The following is a 22401-nucleotide window of genomic DNA, read 5'->3' on the forward strand; positions in this document are numbered from 1 at the left end:
TGTATTACCTGTATATTCAGCTAAACCAAAAGGGAAATGGACCTAACTATGGATCTAGGTCCACAGGAACAAATAAAATAATGACTAATCACTTATGTAACTTTCAGCATTGCTGAAAATGATTTAGTACATTGCCCTTCTTTGATCCAGACTTCTACACTGTAGTACACTAAGAATCTAAGCCAAAGCACTTATTTGTATTTAATTGCCACAGTGTGTGCATTAAATCATCATTTCTAAAATTTTGATTTATCATTATTTGATAATTTTTTTTGCTCTGTGAAATCACTTCTGTGAATCAGCTTCAATCATGGCCAGTACTGAAGCTTAGGCTGAGGCTACATATAAAATAAAAGCTCCCCCCAAAAAAAATGTTCCTTAACTTCTTACTGAATTTTCCATATACTGGGTACTTAAATTTTGTATGCATATCATATTTAAATCATATCAATAGCTAAGTCACTATTTTGAGTAGTCTTTTATCTAAGTATTCTTCATGAAGACATATATGGATGCACATGTGTATGTGATTGTGTGGTTACATGAAGATCATTTCCCAGCATATTTTCCTTCTTATACTTAATAATGGAAAAGGCATAACTTTATATAGAACTTCATCTTAGGACAGTTTCCTCTTCAATTTCCACTTTGAATCTATATATGTTCACATTTATCATAGAAATAATTTAAAGTGATCAGTCTTTGGTAAAGCCTGCAAGACCTACATTTGCACAAAGGTAATTTGGAAAATATAGATTTTAATAAGAAAGACATTGAATAAAAAATAACAGTTTGTATTTCCTCTAACTTAGCAGCCACCACATTGTATAAGATCTGTCTGTGGAAAATTCTTTTATTGGAAATAAGTAAATTGATTTCAAAGTTATATTTTAACTAGATATATATAAATATCAATCAAGGTTTACTGATTATATGCTGAGACACATTAGTGATTCCGTGGTGGAATCCATAAGGAATCACATAGCCTATAGCTGATTATCTGAGCCTAGAGAGGGCTCAAAGTATGTTCAAACTCTTTGCTCACTGAACTACCTGAGAATTATTTTCAAACACTGATAAGTTGAATAAAGAATAAAGTATTAAGTGTGGTGGCTCAGGTGGTAAAGAATTCACCTACAATGCAGGAGACCTTGGTTCTATTCCTTGGTTGGGAAGATTCCCTGGAAAAGGAAATGGCTACCCAATCCAATATCTCTGCTTGGAGAATTCCATGGACAGAGGAGCCTGGAAGACTGCAATCCATGGGGTCACAAGGAGTCAGACCCAACTGAGTCCTAAATGACTCAGTTCATTGGCAGAACATTTTTAAATACTTTGGCCACGTCATTCAAAGAACCATCTCATTGAAGAAGACTCTGAGGCTGGGAAAGATTGAAGGCAAAAGGAGCAAAGGGCAGTAAAGGATAAGATGATTAGCATCACCAACTCAATGGACATGAGTAAACTCCAGGAGATGGTGAAGGACAGGGAAGCCTGGTGTGCTGCAGTCCATAGGGTGGCAAAGAGTTGAACATGGCTTAGCAACTGAACAACACCACTTGTTTTTCAGACTCAAAGTAGCACAGTAAAAAATATGAGACCCAATCCATACTTATAATAGTTATATAATTGCCTCATTTTAGAATTTATATAAAAATTATATTTTGAATGCTTGCCTTAACAAAATTCTGAAATAAATCAACAACAGAACATATAAATTAATAATACAGAAGCTCCATTTTGCCTCTATATGAGATTTAATATCAGGGGCTGAGAAACAATCCATTATCATTCTAATGTGTGATTAAAAATGGATGAACCTGGGTGTTTTCCCACAAAATCAGAGGAATACTTCCAGTACTCACAACCATGTAGAGGACCTTGGCTTTTAAGTTTGAATAGTTTGCCTTATACACACATTCTCATCTTTCAAGCCTTTATCTGTAAAGTTGCCAAATGAATATTAAAAAACAAAAGAAGCAAAAAAACTGTGAATAGTTTATCAAAATTATAAATCCAAAAGCCTATTCGACTTCCAAAACCTGGTTTCCCTGGTCCTCTTTGCATAGGAAAGTCCAAACACCAGTATTCACAGTTGTTCTTCAAAGATGTACCCTTCTGTCAGGGTGAGTATAGTCCAGCATTTACATAACCAGTATGGATCTCCAGAGGTTGTTCCCCAAAGCCCCTGAGTGTCTCTTTCAATTTAACTCTATACTGGAATGTATACCACTATGAGATTAAAAAATGATCAAGCAGCATCTGGAAAGCTAAAATGTTGTAAAACACTTAAATTACATTTTATTCCTCAAGTTTCAAACACAAATTGAGAAATATTCAAATTAAATTTACTTACTTCCCGTACTTAAAAACTGAAAAATAATAATAGCACAGGGCAGTTGTGAACAGAGGTAAAATTCAAAATTTTGCAAATGAGTAGAATCAGACAGAAAATGTCCTATAACTTTTGAGGATTCTCGATTATAATGACCTAAAGAGCAAAGGAAAACTTGCCCTTGAAGTAAATTTTAATTTGAGGACTTCAAAATTCCAATTAATCTGAAATACAGATATATTCAATTTTTAGAATAGGCTCATTATGTTATAAATTTTTATTTCACAACCAATATCAACAACAGCAAATTGTTATCTAAGTAATTTAGGGGGAAAAATTCCAATAAATTCTAAAAAAATAAGATTAGATCAGAAAAAAATCAGATTATTAGGGAAAATATTAAAAGAATTGAACTTTTATATATTAAGTTAGCAATTGCTTTACTGTTGACAGTTTTATTAAATTCTCCTAAGAAAATGTATTATTTCATTTACAAAGTATGTAACTATGTAATTATGAACCAATAGAATTAGAAAATTAGTGTCTGTGAGCCTTTACATAACAAACTACTTTGCAATTGGGAAAACATTTTTATAGATGCTTATTGATCTTCATATAAACTGTAAGATAGGCAGGAAAGTCTTTGCCATCTCTGTTTTCTAGTTTGGGACCCTAAAATTCAGTGATATTAAGAGTCATGTCTGAGAATAATAAGTGTGAACCTCCAATTTTTTGCTACTAGACCTCCATATTTTTTGTAAGTCCCAAACATAAAAGTCTAATCAGATAGTGAGATGGGGGGGGGGGGGGAGTCTGAGCCTCTGTGAGGAATAAAGGCAAGTCAATCAAAAGTCTATGAAGTCTATGTAAATTAGAGGATAATCTTTTCAGACTACATAGTTATCATGTAAGGTACACTTTTTTTTTAATGACTGCCATGTTAAAAATAAGCAAATTACACAAGTATAAACCAATTATGAAATTTTTGACAACCAATTTGAGGTACAAGAATGATCAGAATTGTTGATGTAAATGTCCTAAAAACAAATGGAAAAGAAAAAGAATAGAGTTCCTTAATGTTTTGTACAGGATAAGTTTTATAGTTTGCTTTTTTTTAAATAAAATCTTTCCCTGACATATCAGATGGTCTGAGTATATCTTAAAACATTCATTCGATCCACTTAAAAAAGGGGGTTCTCCTGTTAAAGGGGCACAGGCAGGACAGAGACCATTGTCTCCATGATTCAGAGCAGTGCACGACTGGTGCACAGAAGTTGCATACATCATAGTGCAAGCAGCAAATCCCCATGCTCCATCAATTCCATATGGAGAAAAGAAGTGGGGAGGGCAAAGAAAAATGGTACGTACAAGTCCATGAAGGAGTGGCCTGGTAGGTTGGAAATGCTTCCTGTCCTTTCAAGAAGACAAAGCTAATGAGCTGTGTCATAACAATAGGGTGTGGATCTCAAGTCCACCCAAAAAGGTGGAAAAAGGTCATGATTACCTTCACCACCACATGAGTATCAGTGTACCACCCCTAGAAATCAGAGTCATAAGTGATTTGGAAACTTTCTGTTTAGTTTTGATTTTGAAAAGAAATCACAAAATATTGAAATAAATATCATTGTTTGGCTTAATTCAGGTATTCTTCATTAAACAGTACACAGACTTTATTGAGCGATTGAAAATATACACAAGGAACAATAGCTTTTTCTCTGATTTTTTCTTTTTTTTTTTTTTAATTTGACTTTCTTCCCTTTAAATAACCCAGTTTCAATCATGAAAAGGGCACTTGTTTCTACAGTAGCTGTGCTCTGCTTGTTCAGTTCCAAGTACTGTTTCCAAGCTTCTTCCTTGCCATTGCTGAGGTTACATCACCATTTGCTCAGGAAGCAAATTCTAGAAGGTTGCAAGGATTGACCCCCTAAGTTGTTCTTTCAGATTCTGTTTCTCCATAGAGTTCAGCTAATTTTTTAAACTCGGGCCCCCAGTCTCCAAGGTACTGATAATCCTGGTCTGATTGAGTAGTTGCTGAATCCAGGGAGCTGATGGATCCAGCTTCTGATCTCTGACCCTCGTAGGCGTAAGTCTGCAGAGAGTCATAAGGAGGGACGCTGGGATCTAGGTCGGCTTCCGCTAGTCTTTGCTTAATAAACTCCTGAACATCTATGCTTTCCAGGGTGGACAATGTCTGGTGCCTGGGGGTAAGTTTCACTTCCGGTCTGATATCTCTGCGGTACTTGAGCTCCTCTGCAGCAGATGGATTCCTCAAGGCGGTGATGTCAAAGGCCTCTGTGTCTTCCTCGCCGCCCCCTTCATCATCGTAGGTGACCACATTCTCCCGCACATCCTCCTCTGAAATGATCAGGGGCTCTTTTTTGCTGCGTCTCAGAGTGATGAAAAGTACAACAATCGCTAAGCAAAAACAGAAAGAGGATAAAGAGTTAGAAAAAAGAACCTTCTTGGAGATTGGACATCAGCAATTTCCAACCATTCTCATCAGCTATGTTTCATTAGGGCTTACACTGTGATCTCTGCACTCTCTGAATACCACCACAAGAATTTTTAATATCCCGAAGGATGTAGAAAATGATTATCCGTACAAAACAATGGGAATCGTTGATCTTCTGGTGAACGCCATGATTTTCTCATTTGCCAGGCTATGCTTTCAGGATTCCTGACTTGTGATCAAGTCTAACCACTCATTGTTTACACTGAGGGGAATAGATGATGGAAAAGCAATATGAAATTCTGACTGGAAAAATAATTGTGCATGGGGGGGTCAATCTATAGATGTTAATTCATCTAAAGATGCATACACTAAAAGCAGGGTATTTTAAGTTTTTGTAAAACAGGAAGAAGGAGCCCCTATCTTTAACCCTTTCTTTTTGATTCTGTGTAGAAATAAAAGCAGGAATATTTTAGATGGTTCATCTCTTTTTGTTCATTATCCTTTAGAATGATATTATCAGGCATTAATTATTGCTTTTAAATATTAGATTGCAAAATGTCATTTATATGATCATATAGAAATATTTCCATTTACACAATGCTCTTTACATAATATTTTTATTTAATGCTCAAAATAGAGCTGGGATTTCCTCATTTTTAAAATGAAGAAAATGAGACTCAGGAAAAAATTACCTGAGTAAATACTGTGTAACTCTGGGTCATACAAATGGTGGGTGGAAAAGCTTGGACTCTAGTTTATGACTTTTCACACTAAAGGTGATGATGTTTCCATTGCCATATTCAACTTTAGTATTTTAAAAATATAGAACATGAAAAAATACTTCAGTATTTTAAAAATATAGAACTGAATGACCTGTAGGATGTGTGTCTTAGGAAAATTTTTCCACATACAGTGAATATTTTCTTATTACCAGTAATGTTGTAGCTACTGGGTAAATTGATAGAAATTCATCTTAGGTATTTTACTTTGGTTGTTCTTTCATCACTTTCAAATTATTCAATTGGATGGCATTAAACCATTACTAAACAGAATTATCTCATTTCTACTTTTTTTTGTTAGGTCCAGTGTCTTTTACTTCATCTCTACAGACTGTTTTCTTCTTGGTTAGCTGATATTCTACATTTTATTATAACAATTATTAGGTTCACTATTATTTTAAATATCACAATATGATAATCAGAGAAGTATATTCAAATGGAATGCAGGGTCACTAGATTTAACAAATAATTCAGGACACCCAACTAAATGTGAATTTGAGATGGGTAACAACAACAAAAATATACTATATGTATAACGTGAGATGAAACAACAAAAATACATGTATATATACATGTATATACACATATACATATACATGTATATGTGTATACATAAATGACATATATTGTGTAGTGTGTGTATATATACACATACATATATATGTATATATAATCAATTATGTCCAAAGCAATATGGATATATTTTATGGAAACATTAAAATATATATATATATAATATGGATTTATCTCACTATTATGCATGGGGGCATATTTTTGCTTAAAATTTAAGTATGAAAGTGAAAGTGTTAGGCGCTCAGTTGTTTCTGTTTGTGACCCCATGGACTGTAGCTTGCCAGGCTCCTCTGTCCATGGGATTCTCCAGGCAAGAATATTGGAGTGGGTTGCCATTCCCTTCTCCAGGGAATCTTTCTGACCCAGGGATCAAATCTGGGTCTCCTGCATTGCAGGCAGATTCTTTACTGTCCAAACAATCAGGGGATATATATATATATAAATACAACTTTATATATATTTTTATATACATGTATATATATAGATACAGATATATACATAACTATGTTTTGTTCAATATATCTGAAGATGTGTAAGTGCATATATTTACACACATGCATAAACACCTACAGATCTATAATTTTATACAAATTTCACACTTCTATGCTGTATTTTGTCTATTTATCTATTTATTTATATATATATATTACTATATTTTATTTGGATATCCTGATTATATGTAAGCTTTAATAAATGATCATAAAGCAAACAAATACCAGGTTAGCTATCCTTTGATAAAGAACATACCTGACACACTATAAACAACTCCTTCTATACCTCTCTTCTCCTCTAAAAAGAAACTTCTATTCTTCATTTTGTTATTACTTCCTTGCTTGTCTTCATATAGTTTAACCCCTTTTTATGATAGCCCTAAACTTGATAATTGTTGCTTCATTTGAACTATATATCATAGTGTGTACATACTTTGAAGTCTTGAAAATATGGACAGGAAAAGGAATAGGTATTCAAGCCAGAAGTGGATAGAATAATTACGAGAGGGAGGTCTACCATATGTGGAAAGAGAGGGCCACAATACTGGGAGGAATCTAATTTTGCAAAGAGGCAGGTGGAAGACTGTGGGAATAAAGAAAAAAAGAAAAGACAAAACATCTTTACGGAGTGTCAAGGAATCATCTGGAAATGTAAGGAGTAAAAAGTTACTGACTGGGTAATGTGAAAATGCAATGTGGAAATTAGAATTGACATGGTAAAGCTTTGATCACTGTGTTTGGAAGGGCGTGATCACAGAAAAGGCTGGAAATGAAATGCAGATTCTACATATGACCTGGCTTCATAAATGCTCTGTTACAGAATACAATATGTTTCTATTCACATGACTTATTTTTGCTGAATGCCATCAGTAAGTATTTGGTATCTCACTATTTATTTTAGTGTAAATTCAGCCTATAGCTTTTAAACTCAGTAGCCCAAGCAGAATCCTCAGGTAACATACTTCATTCTATCCAGAGGCTTATATTTATCATCCACCATATATTCCTGCTCATCATTATAGTTAATTGAGGAGGCTGTTCTAGATTAAAACATCTATTGATAGTTCTACACACTGCCTAATTTATTATAATAAAACTTCTTAGTAGTTTCAAAAAATCAAGCTATTTTTCTTTATGTTGAAATGGTTGATGATGGATGCCAAGGGACTTAATGTGATGTATAACAGGGAGAATGTGATCAATACTATTACCAAAGTGTGGGGGTAATATACATCCCTTACTAATGCTAGTATTCTATTTGCCTAATGAAACATACTTGATAATGCTGGATTTATTGTCATGATAGCTTCTAGTTGCTTAAAAAGCTATCCCTGACTTATATGGGTTGATTCAAAATAATAGATGCTAGTTAAATTTGAATGTACAGTTTTACATCTATTTCTTTCTAGGCAAAGAGAGTTACTTGCCAGTGACAAATGATCCCTAGATTTGTTGCAAACCTATTTATTATAAAGATCAATATATAATTAGCCATACAATCTGGGACACTTTTTAAGGGTGGAAAGGGACTTCACTTATAATGACACCAGAGTATCAGGACAAATAGGGACATACAGTCCCTTTGAAAGTGACAGGGTGCGTCTCAGTCTTGTCTGACTCTTTGTTGACCTGATGAACTGTAGCTTGTCAGGCTCCTCTGTCCATGGAATTCTCCAGGCAAGAATACTGCTGTAGGTAGCCACCCCCTTCTCCGGGAGATCTTCCCCACCCAGGGATCGAACCCAGGTCTCCTGAATTACAGGAAGATTCTTTACCGTCTGAGCCAAACCGATCTAATTAGCGTGAAACCGTCATGTGTGCGTGCTCAGCCGCTTCAGTCACGTCCAACTCTGTGAGACACTATGAACGATAGCCCACCAGGCTCCTCCGTCCATGGGGATTCTCCAGGCAAAAATACTGGAGTGGGCTGCCAAGCCCTCCTCCAGGGGATCTTCCCCACCCGGGGATCTTCCCCACATCTCTTTATGTCTCCTGCATTGGCAGGCGGGTTCTTTAGCACTAGCGCCACTTGGGATAGTCAATGACAATTTAAAATCAACTCAAAGAAGAATGTGGATACAAAGAATGTGGAAGGTACATTCCTAATGACTTTCTTTACACTCATGTTTGTTTAGTAGATGTTTCTGGAGCAGATGGCACACAGCAGATACTCCATAAACAATCCTTTTGTGGATGAACAAAAGAATGATTTTTCTGAGATGACAGTGTGACACTGGGTTAATTGAGTCTTCATGAATAGTAATTGTCTCACTAGGAAAATAATTTTTAAATACTTTAAAAAATCAGCTTACTGTTTCTATAAATTCCAAACACCTAATTTTGCTTGAAAGTATTTCTTAAAGTTTGAAAAACAAAGTGCTTCCCCAAAATCACAAGGCCAAATTTATTTAAAGAGAATGAAGATAATAATCATGCATATATACTTGACAGTTAAACCCAATTTTAAAACTGACAGGCAAGTAATATATTTGAATTAGTCCCTCACAGTATATCAAACTATTGATGTATAACAGGGAGGACTTCTTTCAGTGGTTCTTCTGAGAAAATATACTATGATAGAGCCATGGAGTTGTTAAAAAAGAGAAAGAGAGATACAGAGCTTGTCCTCTGTTCAAAATTACATTATAAATGATTTCTGGTATTTTGAAGTTTAGTTATATGAACTGAAATGAAATGAATAAGTTGTAGCATTTTTAGATGTCTTTATTCTGATGAATATTTTATTCTTGGTTAGTGTATTTCTTTTTCTTTTCTTCTCATTAAGTGTGACCAGGATTTTAAACCTATATGATTCATTTCATTTAAGAAAATAAAAATGAATTCACTCTATCATCATTTTATTCATTAAGAGATTCAAATTTGTGGAAACAGTTTTCTCTTTGTTTTCTTCTATATTATATTTACTTACTCATATAATTTTTCCAGTACCCAGAGTACAAAGGGGCTTTGAATTTTCATGATTTAACTGACATACAACTTACATTTGAAAAAATTATGTATTGACTCCTAACATACCCCCCAAATACTTTTCATAGCAGATATTTTTACCCCTAAATATCACTTGATTCTTTTTTTGTATCATCATATGTTTGTACTAAATTTGGTAGGATGAAGTGGCTCAAGTCAGGGAGATTATTTTTATTAGCTTCTGTAGCCATAATTGGTAATGACACTTCTCACTGCAAATTATATTTTCACACCCAGGGGAATCCATAAAGTCATTCACAATAACTCTGAGGGCAAACAGGTTTGACACTTATCTTCTCATCAATTTCACTTCCTCTCCTAGCCCCTCACTCTCCTCTCACCACATCCACCTTGATTCCCATGCAGGAGGAAATTTACATCCCCAAATAGGAGCAAACTACTTGGTGACTTCATCTAAGTCAGCTGATTATATGCGATGTGTGGACTATGAAGGTAGCTGGAAGAAGTCCGTCTTAGATCCTGATTAAATGATCTCTTGCCCTGGTTTGCTCTGCCCACAGTTCTGGACCTTGACAATTAATGGAGTGGGTTGGGAAAAAGATGTCAGATGCCCAGGAGAGGAAGGGAATTCCAACAACCCCATCCTCTAGCACCAAACCTATTGCATCATGATGGCAAACTGTAAATTGTTGCCTATACGTTCCTTAAAAGGGATCTGAAAAGTTAATCCTGACAAAACATAACTCATAAGGTGCACATTTGGCACTTAAAGTTAGACTCTTTGGTTTTCAAGCACCATTTTCTAGTAATCAATGTATACATAGATGGAGTCTAACCAAACTGCAAAATATTGAATAATATTTAGCCTATAAAACATAAATAAGCAACACAAAATTTTACAGATGACTATAAGGTTATTCTAGCTGAAACTTCATTTTCATAGGTTCAGAAATAGAAGCAAAGAGACTTTGTGGATCTTAAGATCACACAGTTAATTAGTGGCAAAACTAGGGTTGAATTTCCACAGTCACAGTCATGTTCACAAAGAGCTACTAAGTGAAACATTTCAGTATCAAAATATTAGTTTCATGATTTATTTAGCTGTTGAAGTTGAATGCAAATTCAGAATTACAAGTTCTAAAATAAAGTATTGGTACCTCTGATATTGTTGATATTTTTCTTGCAGACTATGAACTCAATATTTCAAAATTACAAATGTCTACGTTTAATGTTTGTGAGCCAGATATTTTCTGAATAACAATATATGCCCTTACATGCCATGAAAAATATAAATTACATTATAAATAATGATTGCTTAAGCCCAAGCTTAAGAAATTCTGCAACTTTTGAATTATAGTGTAAAGACATTTGATTTTCAATAAAAATTGAAGGAGCGAACATATCAAATGTAACCTTTGTTTCATTAGCCCTGATGTATAGCATAATTTTTAGAAATGTTCTCTTATTTACCTCAAAGGGGGAAAAAACATTTTTATAAAGTCAATTAAAGGAATGTATTGTTTCATGAAATAATAAAATGTTGTTTTATGTAATATAGGGGCTTCTCTGATAGCTCAGATGGTAACGCGTCCTCCTGTAATGTAGGAGACCCCAGCTTAAGTCCTGGGTCGGGAAGGTCCGCTGGAGAAGGGATAGGCCACCCACTCTAGTATTCTTGGGCTTCCCTTGTGGCTCAGCTGGTAAAGAATATTATATTATGTAATATACCTAAATGTACCTTACATTGATATCTGTCAGTTTTAAAGGTTTTAGTCTTAGTGTGCAAAATAATTCTCTGATGATAAATGAAAGTAAAAGCCAAAGGTAACAGGCTTCCACCAACTGAAATATCTTTCAGAATAAGGACTTGGAAGAACGTATATTAATGTCAGAGTGTTTTTTTTTTTTTTTTTCTTTAATTGAAGCATAGTTGACTTACGAAAAGTCACTGAGTTCTATTCTTTGTAGTTTCAGTTAAGATATCTAGAGGATTCAATGTTTGTAGCTGTTTATTCTTTGGGGTTTTTTTTGGTTGTTGGTTTTGAAAAATACCATATGATATCACTTATATGTGGAATATAAAATATGGCACAAATGGCCCTATCTACAAAACAGAAACAGACTCACAGACATGGAGAACAGACTTGTGGTTATCCAGAGAGAGAGGATTGGGGGAGAAGGTGAGAGAGGAGTTTGAATTAGGAGACATAAACTATTATATATAGGATGGATAAAGCACAGGGTCCTACTGTATAGCACAGGGAATAATATCCTATGATAAATCATAATGGAAGAGAATATGAAAAAAAAAATACATGTGTATAACTGTCACAGCATTTCATATCAACTATACTTAAAAAACTTAAAGAAAAAAGAAAAAAAATCTGATTTTCCTGGTTGCCTTCATCACCATGCTTCTACTACAAAAGACTATACTACAGTGAAATAGCTCTTGTTATGAAGAGTCAAACCTCCATGCTCCAAATTGTCAAGTGCAATTGACACTTTTTGTTGCTCAATTTACTCAACTTTTAGGCAGTTTTTGCATGGTTGAATGCTCTGTCCTTCTTGATACACTGATTTTCTTTGATTTTAGGATCTCACTCTTACTAATTCTGTTCCTTCTTCTGTGATTTCTGCTTTGTTCTCTCTGGTATTTCATCCTTCTCGACTTGGTGATCACACTGGAGTTTATCACAGCTCAGTCCTGGTCTATCCTTTCTCTCTTCATAGTCTCTGGATGTGGTGACATCAACAAAATGCATTTCTAGTGTCCCCCAGCTCTGGGAAGATCAGGGAAGATCTTAAAGATCCACATTTAGCAAGAGATGAAAAGTCTTTGATATTGTTCTAACTCAGCTGCATATCTAGTTTATCCAAGATTGTTTGTTGCTTGTTTGTTTTCTGTAATTTTTGGCTATTATACTCAGCCTTTGGATACTTGTTTCTAGAAAAAACACCATATCATAAATATTAAATGTTTGCTTACTGACCTGAAATAATTAACACTGCAAGGTTCAAATGGAATCTCAGGTACTTCCAATACACATTCAGTGAAGAATTTGGGAAATATTTTCATCCTGTGATTTGCATCCTGTTACCCAATATCTCCTTCGATTTCCCCTAAAGCATCTTGATATTATCAAGCTTTCTTCACTTCCACTCTGAGTGAGAGTGAAAGTGAAAGTCGCTCAGTCCTGTCCCACTCTTTGCGACCCTATGGACTATACAGTCCTTGGAATTCTCCAGGCCAGAATACTGAAGTGGGTAACCTTTCCCTCCTCGAAAGGATCTTCCCAACCCAGGGATCAATCCCAGGTCTCCCACATTGCAGGCAGATTCTTTACCAGCTGAGCCACGAGGGAATGTGCTGGTTCAAATTATGCTGTGTCTGAGTGAGACAAATGCATCATATTCCTAACTGTTTTGCCTACCTGCTCTCTTGTCATCATGAGATCTGTTATCCACTTCATTCATAGCTGTCTTTTTTAAGCATACAAGTTTTATGATGGGACACACTTACTTTAAACTTCTCCTTACACTCCTAAAACAAAACCCACCATTTTTTTTTTTTTTTTTTCATTTTACTCCATCCTTTCTACTCAGTCTCATGTCACCTTGATCTCCACTCCTCTGTACAGGTAATTTGTCTTCTAATCCAGGAACAAAACAAGGGACATTCCTTGCAAGAATATCTCTGTCTCACCAAAGTATGCATTTTGTTTGTTTTTCTTACATATGCACATAAGAACAGAGAACAGAGCAAAATATATAGCTGCTATGAGAAAGCTAGAGGGTGAAGATACACTGGAAACATATATATGTACCCATTTAAACTCTAAATCAAAACATTCTTTGCATCTACCTTTCTTATAAAAAAAATCTGAATTTGCTGTCTCACTTTGTATAGTAATTCTAAAAAGTTTATAGTAATATTGGCTTCAAACGCAGTTGGTAAGATTTTGCCTTATCAAAGATAACATAAAACTCGAGAAATTATTTTCTTTTACAATCAAATGTAATGCAAGGAATAAACTAAAATACATTAGTTTTAATTTAATAATAATATCTGATATCGCTGAGACCAAAAATTATTTTAGACTTAGTCCTTTTTTTTTTTTTTTCATCTTTATTTTTTTTTATTTTATTTTATTTTATTTTTTAAATATTATTTTATTAGTTGGAGGCCAATCACTTTACAACATTTCAGTGGGTTTTGTCATACATTGACATGAATCAGCCATATAGTTACAATTCAACTGAGGTTGATGACCAACTAATATTTTAGGCTGATAAAAGTTTCTACAGGACACTTATTCTCTTTATTTAGTGGTCAGATTCATTGTAAATAATGTCCCTTTTGTTCTTTGAAATAAATTGGAAAAGCCCTTTCAGTATGGGATTCAGAATACTTAATACCAATTCTTTCTAAAGTGGATCTTTTCTAAAAAGATTTTGCTTATCCTATCTTTTCTTCTCACATTTCAATTCTTTCATCACATTCGAACCAAATTATTTCAAGATTAATTATGGTATCAAGAAAGTTATTTAATGGGAAGACCCGGAGGGATCGGGTAGAGAGAGAGGTGGGAGGGGGGATTGGGATGGGGAATACATGTAGATCCATGGCTAATTCATGTCAATGTATGACAAAAACCACTACAATATTGTAAAGTAATTAGCCTCCAATTAATAAAAATAAGTAAAAAAAAAAAAAAAAAAAGAAAGGAAGTTATTTAAAAGAAAATCAGTGCAGTCAAGCTGTGGTATTACATAAAGCATTCCTAGCTCTAAAGTCTTGTCGAAATGACTCTGTCTCTGCATGCCTCTGCCTCTGTTTTTGAACACACCACTGCAGGGTACACTCGGAATGGCCATCATCCCTTAGGATTTAGTGACTTACCTAGGAGAATGACCACACACAGAAGGATAGCGATTAAGGCTCCTGTACTCAAACCAGCCGAGGACAGGAAGGCTTCGGCATGGCAGGTCCGCACGCGCCCATCTCTCTCGCACGCACAAACCCTGATGGTGAGGGTGCTGCTGCTGCTGAGAGAGGGGATCCCACCGTCAGACACCATAATGGGCAGATAATACACATCCTGAACACTTCGACTAAATCTCCTCCGCCTGGTCAGAATGCTGGCTGTGTTATCTATGACAGACACAAGCAGAACAAAATGTACTCAGTAAAGCCGCCGTCAAAGAGTCACATCGCCTTTAATGGATAACATGGGTATGTGTATTTTTTTTTTCTTTTATGAAATGGAGAAAGGAATGTGAAGCGAGGTTACTAACCAGTTACTAAAACTGGTTATTAAATGGAGAAAACTATGTGAAAAATAAGGCCTGGACTAAAGGGGAGAGGAAATAGTGGATGACAGATGAGGTAGAAGCAATAAGCATTTGGGGTGTGTGCACATTTTAGCCAAAGAATTGAAAGGGATTCCCGGACACCAAACTGTGGGGTGAGCCCGTGTCCCTATCCCAAACCTGGTGACTCTGATAGAAACAGATATCTATATTTTTAGCAAACTTCAAGTGAGGTTAATATACAAAAATGTTTAAGAACCATTAGAACAGGTAATATATTTAAGGAGACACCAGATAAATCGATACATTGTTTTACACTTGTGATCTGAAGAACTTTTGTTATAGTAGGAACACCATGGGAAAGTAAATGATGAATAAAATAGTTAATTCCATTTTTATGTGCTTTTTTAAAATGCCATATGCTATGGTAAATAATTGCATGATGGCTTTTGATCAATGCATACAACCGTAAAAGGGAGAGGATGCCAAATTCCTTACATTTTAGGGAAATTCATTTTTATTAGGAATAATACTTTTAAAATGAATAACCTGAGTCCCATGGGGTAAAATGCCCCAAATCACAGAGCCAGAAAATAAACAAGCTACACCCCAATACATTCTAGAACCTGCTCAAAACCAGGATGCCATACTGACGCTTCACCAGTTCACTTGCAGTTCATGTTGATGGCCTTGGATGCACTTAGGACATGTTTATTTCAGCATTGTTATTTCTCCTTCTGCATCTATTAGCTAAAAGATCCTTTAGGTGCACATTCACATGTGCTGTTCAGAACTCCTACATGGAGTGACTCATTACCTGAACTGTTGGTTGCTACCTGGCCCAAGGTCACATCCTTCTGGAGCAGCACATAATCAATGACTCATTAATGCAAGGTTATAAAGATCAAGTCACTTCTGTTAAATGCAGAAAACCTTGAAGGACAAGCTTAGTTCCAGCTTTCCCGTAGGGTCAGCTATAGACATGTTCAAATTTTATGGTCGCTCAATTGCTCACTCTGCCCTTTCTTCCACTCTCACTGTGATCCACAGCTGCTGATCATGAAGGAAGACTGTAAGAAGCATCCTGTCCTCTAAGCTCCAGTCCAGAGCCTGCTTCCCAGAGAATCCAACCTCTGGCTACAGTTGTCAATTAGTTATTTTTCACTAAAAAGTTAGTAAATTGTTAGATAATTACTTCTAAGAATTCTTTTTCTCATATCAATTTCTATTATTCAGAAAATTGGAATTCTATTACTTATGGATATGCTTATGATAATCTTGATATAACACCCTATAGATATATTTTTGATAGTATATTGCCAAACTAATCCAAGAGACAGATAATATTTCAAATATTCAATGGAATACAGAAAATAAAACATATGAGTTATTTATATATGTAAAATTTACATATAGATCTATATGAGTATATACATTTATATGAGTTGTTGAAGGTATGTTATAGAATATAAATAACCTAATAAGTTACTATAAGTATTTTCTTACTTGGAAGAAGAGAAATTTAAAGAAAAGCGTATTGTCTACTCTGAAGCAGGTTTCAGAATGATGAAAAAAAGAGGATAAATTGCATCATATGTGTTTTTAAGAGTAAAACCATCACAGGTACACTCTCAGAAACCCAGATCTTTGATTAAGCACATCTATCAGGTGTAGAATGTTGCATAGTGATAATATAAAATTGCCTCTATTCACAATTCCTTAGTCTAAGGAAAAGGTATGAACAGATACAGACACAAACATGTTTGAGGATCTCACAGTCAGTCCTCTGAAGAAAATATGGAAGACACTGGTCCCTAGTCCCAAGAAACCTCATAATGTGTGGAATGACATGATAACATATAAGGGTAGATGGGGACTCCCCTTTAGGACTCTAGGCTTGTGTCCACTTTACATTCTGCATCTGGTAGCATGTTCTTTATCAAGATAATTATTGGAAATACAATCAGAAACATGATGAGAAAGGAGAAGAAAACCAGAATACGTTTCTAGGGCACTTGAAGTTCTCAAATGGAAAGCTGTCAGACATGGAGACATGACAATATTCTTTCATTTTCCCAGCTGAAGTTCTGACTTTTGAAAAGAAAGAGGATTCAGAAAGCAGAAGTTTCCTACCTAGAAAGGCTTAGAATAGCAGAATAATGAGCTCTTGACAAGGGATATTGTGCTCCTCTCTCAACCTGTAGAAAATGTACTTGGCAGTAGGCTCACTGAACTTGACAAGCAAATTTTGAACTAAAATGAAAGAGATAAGAAGGTACATCTATATCTACATACATATAAATATATATGAGAACAAACTTTATCTCACATAAATTGCAATATTACATGATGAGTAATGCCTCTAAACTTGAAATATAATATGTAAAAAATAAACCAGTCCCAAGTATTGGGACTTCCCTGGTGGTCTAATAGATGAGACTCCTGGTGCTTCCACTGTTAGAGGCACAGGTTTGATCCCTGGTTTGGGAGCTAAGATCCCACACACCTCGTGATGCAGCCATTAAAAAAAAAAAAAGAATTATTACAGAAAGTCTTGAATAACTTTAAAGCAGACAAAAATTAATATGAATTGAATAAATGGAAACCATACCAGGATGTTAAATCTGTAAATAAGAAGTATTAATTTTCAATGCCAAATAAAGGATAATCTCTAATAATGTGTACTCAAGATTGGTTCTTAATTCTAATTCTTAGGAATTTGGATGAAGACAGAGAATAATAGAATGGTTGGAAGCCAAGCTAATATAGCTAACCCTGGATTAGGATTCAAGGAGATTTTGAACAGCTAGCTAGCACAAAGAACTCAAACTAATAAGACAGAAAATAAAGATGCATATTAGATGTAAACTTTGACGGGTATCATATGGGAGAGAACTCGAGTACCATCTTTTGTCTTCAAATACATACAAATACATATCTGAATGCACTAATGAAGCAATACATCTGAAGCAGTCTCAGAAGCATTCAGTAAAGTTGTGGAATTTCTATGCAATTCTTTATTGGGGATATTCCATTAAATACTGTCCATAAGTTTGGATCTACTATCTTAAAACTGATGTTTTAACTCAATTTTAAAGTCTTTGACTGTGATAAAATATTTAGAAACATATGTCATATGAAGAATCTTTGAAACAAAGAGTGTCAGAATTCTACATGTCTTGTATGAGTTTAGGTGCCCAAAATGTCTTGGAAATTTTCCAGAAAATTTTGAGAAGTTCTCGGAGTAATTATTGTCTTTCTGAATGTAATCCTGACATTCCCAGCAACTATATTTCAATGCAATGTCAAAAAAAATATCCTAAATGTGTTTTAATATTTCAAAAAAGATGACAGTACATTATTTATTTTGTCATATATTCCATTTCTTGTTCAGAAAAGGGTGTGCACACATATAGGAAGAACCAGGGAGACTGCCATGCAAATATATAATAGCTGACTCAAGTAGATATTTATAAATATCATTGTGATGACTGTGAAGTAATTGAAACTTGAAGTCCTTTTTTACAAAAATAATAACTTATTGTTGCAGCTATAAGAAGTCTAGGGATTTTATAATTGATAATTTTGGAAGGATCTTTCACACAAGTTATTTATAGTAAAATGTAAGGTTGGATAGGAATAACTCCAACCTTTATATTTCTACAGGGACAGAAGGCTACAGAATACAATAGTATAATACAAAAAGCAAAGTGCTTCCAAAATTCAGATAAATTGTCTTGAATCAGTAGTATGTGCTCTACTATCGCTTTGGTCAACATCTTGAACGATCTTGAATGTTTCTGATCTTTGTGCTACTTTCATAAACTGTACTACATAAACTGTACTACAGTTTATGTTAAAATGAGGCATGCTTTTAAAATACTCCCAAGGGCAACAAATGTCTTTTATTAAAGTCCTAAATTACCTTTTATCTTAGAAAGTATTAAATCCATGCGTTCCTCAAAACTCTTGTTATTAGGTGCCCATACACTCCCTGACATTTCAACTGGTTCCTGATTTGATCATGCAGGGATAAAGATAAACTTTATCTCAAGCATAGCCAAGCAGACAATTAAAGTGTTATTTCCAAATCTATTACAATAGCAGAAAAGTTTGAGATCTTCAGATGTATCTCTTTAATTGAACTAAACTTTATTTCCTTTTTTTTTAATCTGAAGAAAACACTAGGAGATAGAACCTTAATTTCCACCAGAGAGATAAATATGCATGGCTTCATTTCATTTTCATTTTTATCTGGTCTTCCAGCAGCACTAAGATCCATTCATAATTTAACTATTATCAGAGTCCATGCAGGAAACAATGCTCTTTTGCTTTCCTGCAAAATACCCTTCCACATAACAGGTACGTGGTAAATAATGATTTGAACTACACTTGGCAGGAAATTGTCTTCTGCTATAGTTTCCTTATTATGTTATGCATTAAGAAATTAAAACCAAAATGAACTAATCTATCTTGATCTCCTCATGGTCTCTGCTTAAGCGTCAGTCTTATTCTTCTCCTGTTTCCTGACTTCCCATTCTTTTAATCCTAGAATTGCCCTAATCTCAGTTTTTGAGACTCTGGGTTCTGCCCATTCATTTAAATTTGTAAACATCCTCCTGGCCTCACTGTGTTTCTGCCAAACCACAAAACTCTGATCCAATATGTCATTATGTTCCTATTTGCACCCTGGAATGTCACCCTTTTCACCATCTGCCACACTCCTTCTTGATAGCTTTTAAATCCCCGATAAACACAACCATCCACTGTCTAAAGATTCAGCTTTCAAATTCACAAATAATGCTGTTAAATAGTTACAACCATCATAAATGACCCTAACAAGTATAGAGGGTAACACTATGTTCTCAATGGAGATGAGTAATCAGTTTATTAAAATTCATATTTCATCAGATGCCATAGAGTAGCTATTCTAAGCTTATTTTGCCATTTTCTCTTGAGCCTCAGTCCCCCATGCACAGCGGGAAAACATCTATTTCTGAAAAGAAGCTCCTATCTATTATCAACATATTAAAACCACATTTGAAAACTGCTCAACCCTTCACTGCTACTAATAATGTCTATCTATATATACAAGACTCTGTATACTATTCGCTTTAAAAAGAACGTGAATACATATGAAACAAAAATATGAATCTTGTAGAATATCAGCAAATTTGCTCATGAAAAGCACATATAAATTTGCATAAGAGTGTTAACTTAGGTGAATAGGGTGGTAAAGAAGAAAAACAGGAGTTTTTTAAAATAGAAACCTGAATCTAAAATAATTCATAAGCCTGTCACAAGAATATAACTGCAGAAACTGTAGGAGTACAGATAAGAGCAGCAGTTTATCCACTGCCCCCAAAAGGAATCTGAATTGCAGCAGAAAACCTGTAGTCAATATTTATCACATACCTTTAAATTATAGTAGGAAATGAATGAATCAAGTATTCTACAATAAATTATGTTTGGACTTGGTATTTATAAACACTGAAGGACACTGTTAAGATGAATTCTTAGAGTGCTTGAAAAAGTGAACACATAATCCTGTTTAAGAATTATTTAAGATTCTATGTTTCAAGTTTCCTCTGCCTTAAGGCAGAGAGTAGAGTTGACGACTCCTGCAGCATTTTTGTGATTCTGAGCAAGGAAGGAATTAAGGCAAGAGTGTAACCTACATTTTCACAACAGGAAAGCAAAGCAAAGTGGTGCAGAATAGCAAAATCAGTCATATTTTTATTGCTTAGAATATGTGTCAGCTGTTTTTTGCTTTGTTTTGTTTTCCTTTTTTTTTTTTTTTGCTGATACTGTGAGTAGGTGTATAAGACAGTGATAAGGTGTGGGTTGACAAATTCATATACATACATGTATGAGTATATATACATATATGTATATATATATATGAAAGTAAAAGAAATCAACAGAGGTTAAAATCACTAAGGAGAGAACAAAAGCATATTTTTCTATCTAGAGCAGAAGATTCATTAAATCTTCTGTAAGTTACCCTTTCCCATTTTAGAGTCATGGTGGCTTACAGACTGTTTGCCTTCTCGTTAGTCAAGATTTGAGTCTCTCCCTTCCTATGAAGAATAGTGTGATTCTGCCAAGTGTGACTGAGTTAAGACTGAGACTCGACCAGGAGGAGAAAGGAAATTCGTAGCTGAAGAAAAACAATGTGTCTTGAGTGTCAGCCTCATCACTGATGGTAGTGACTCTGGGCGCAGCTGCGCCCACATCCACTAGAGGATGTTTGAGGCATCATTTGCAACTATATTCTCAGGACAGACTGTGCATGTGCTATTTTATTTAGGAATGGGAGGAAACGCTAAATGGTCTCTTGAAGTCCTGCGGATAAAAACAGAATTTTAAATGGTTATAATCTGTAGAGAAATTAAGCATATTACAACACCAGCTGTGAGTTCTCATTTGAAGGACAAAATAAATGATGGGAATATTGACTGCTTGGGATCTGACAACGCCGAAGAAGTGCAAAATAAACATAAAATCTCTTATGGTTTCCAATATGTATCAAAGTAAATAACTGCATTTCACTACCAGTGGAGTGTGAAATCTGAAAGAAAATGCCCCAAAAGATATTTTCTTCACAGCTCCTAGTCAAATTTGAAAACATCACATCTTAAAATCAATGCAATGTAAACTTAGATATTCTTTATCAAACCCAAACAGCCACAAGGAAAAACAGTGTTTTCTGAAAATAATATTAAGTATTTTGCTAAAAATGATAAAATTTATAAATAATATAACCTTCACTTTTAGAAGTAATACTATAAAGAAACAATAAAATGTAATAAAACCAAGGAGGGAAAGTCTTCAAGATTCTGCAACAAGCTGAAAATGACAGTCTACAGAATCTTCCATTTAACATAATTTAAAGTGGTCATTTTCATTGCAGTTTATTCATTATGTTAAAAAGAATGTGCTATTTGAAGTCATTCATTTTTAAAGAATGGAAGCATCTACAGAAGTGGGAAACATATATCTAAAGAAGATAACCTAGAGAGAAATATGAGTAACAGATGTTTTTGATAGTAAATTATCAATAAAAAGTAAGATAAAAATTTCAGTCTCAAAGGCACATGAAGTGTGATTTAGCAAACTGAATATAGAGATACAAATATACACATAGTTAAAATGATCTTTTCTCGACTAAAATCTGTAAGATTTACAAATGCACTTGATAATTGGAATTAAGCCTAGGAATTAGTCTGGCAAATCTCCTTGCATCAAATAAAGCCTAGTCTTCCCAGAGGCAATATAAAGATCATGAAGCAGAAAAGACTTGTAGACTAAGGATGATTTTATATTGGTGGATTAGGCTACACTTTGCTACTACAAGATGAATGAACAGAAGCATTGTATGTTCAGACCTCTGGGGTAAGCCTAGAATCGTAGATTTTAAGACATTATGGCTATGGTTCATTTGCTACAGATACTTAGTTAAGAAGCTGAAATTATACAGTGGATTATTTTTTTAAATGTCAAAAAGAA

The 22401-nt window shown here is 34.6% G+C and overlaps 1 protein-coding gene across 1 annotated transcript in view; it reads right to left on the reverse strand.

The window, feature by feature from the left end:
• Positions 1 to 3854: 3854 nt before the first annotated feature.
• Positions 3855 to 22401, reverse strand: part of CDH18 (cadherin 18) — a 376876-nt gene continuing 358329 nt past the window's right edge. Inside the window, exons 10-11 of the mRNA XM_065905363.1 lie at positions 14483 to 14734; positions 3855 to 4750 (exon numbers count right to left, since the gene is read on the reverse strand). Of these exons, the coding sequence (XP_065761435.1) occupies positions 4260 to 4750; positions 14483 to 14734 (743 nt within the window). The 3' untranslated portion in view covers positions 3855 to 4259. The remainder of the gene's footprint in view (positions 4751 to 14482; positions 14735 to 22401) is intronic.

The sequence above is a fragment of the Muntiacus reevesi genome, chromosome 14, assembly GCF_963930625.1.
Source record: "Muntiacus reevesi chromosome 14, mMunRee1.1, whole genome shotgun sequence".
In the NCBI taxonomy this organism is placed as follows: Eukaryota; Metazoa; Chordata; class Mammalia; order Artiodactyla; family Cervidae; genus Muntiacus; species Muntiacus reevesi.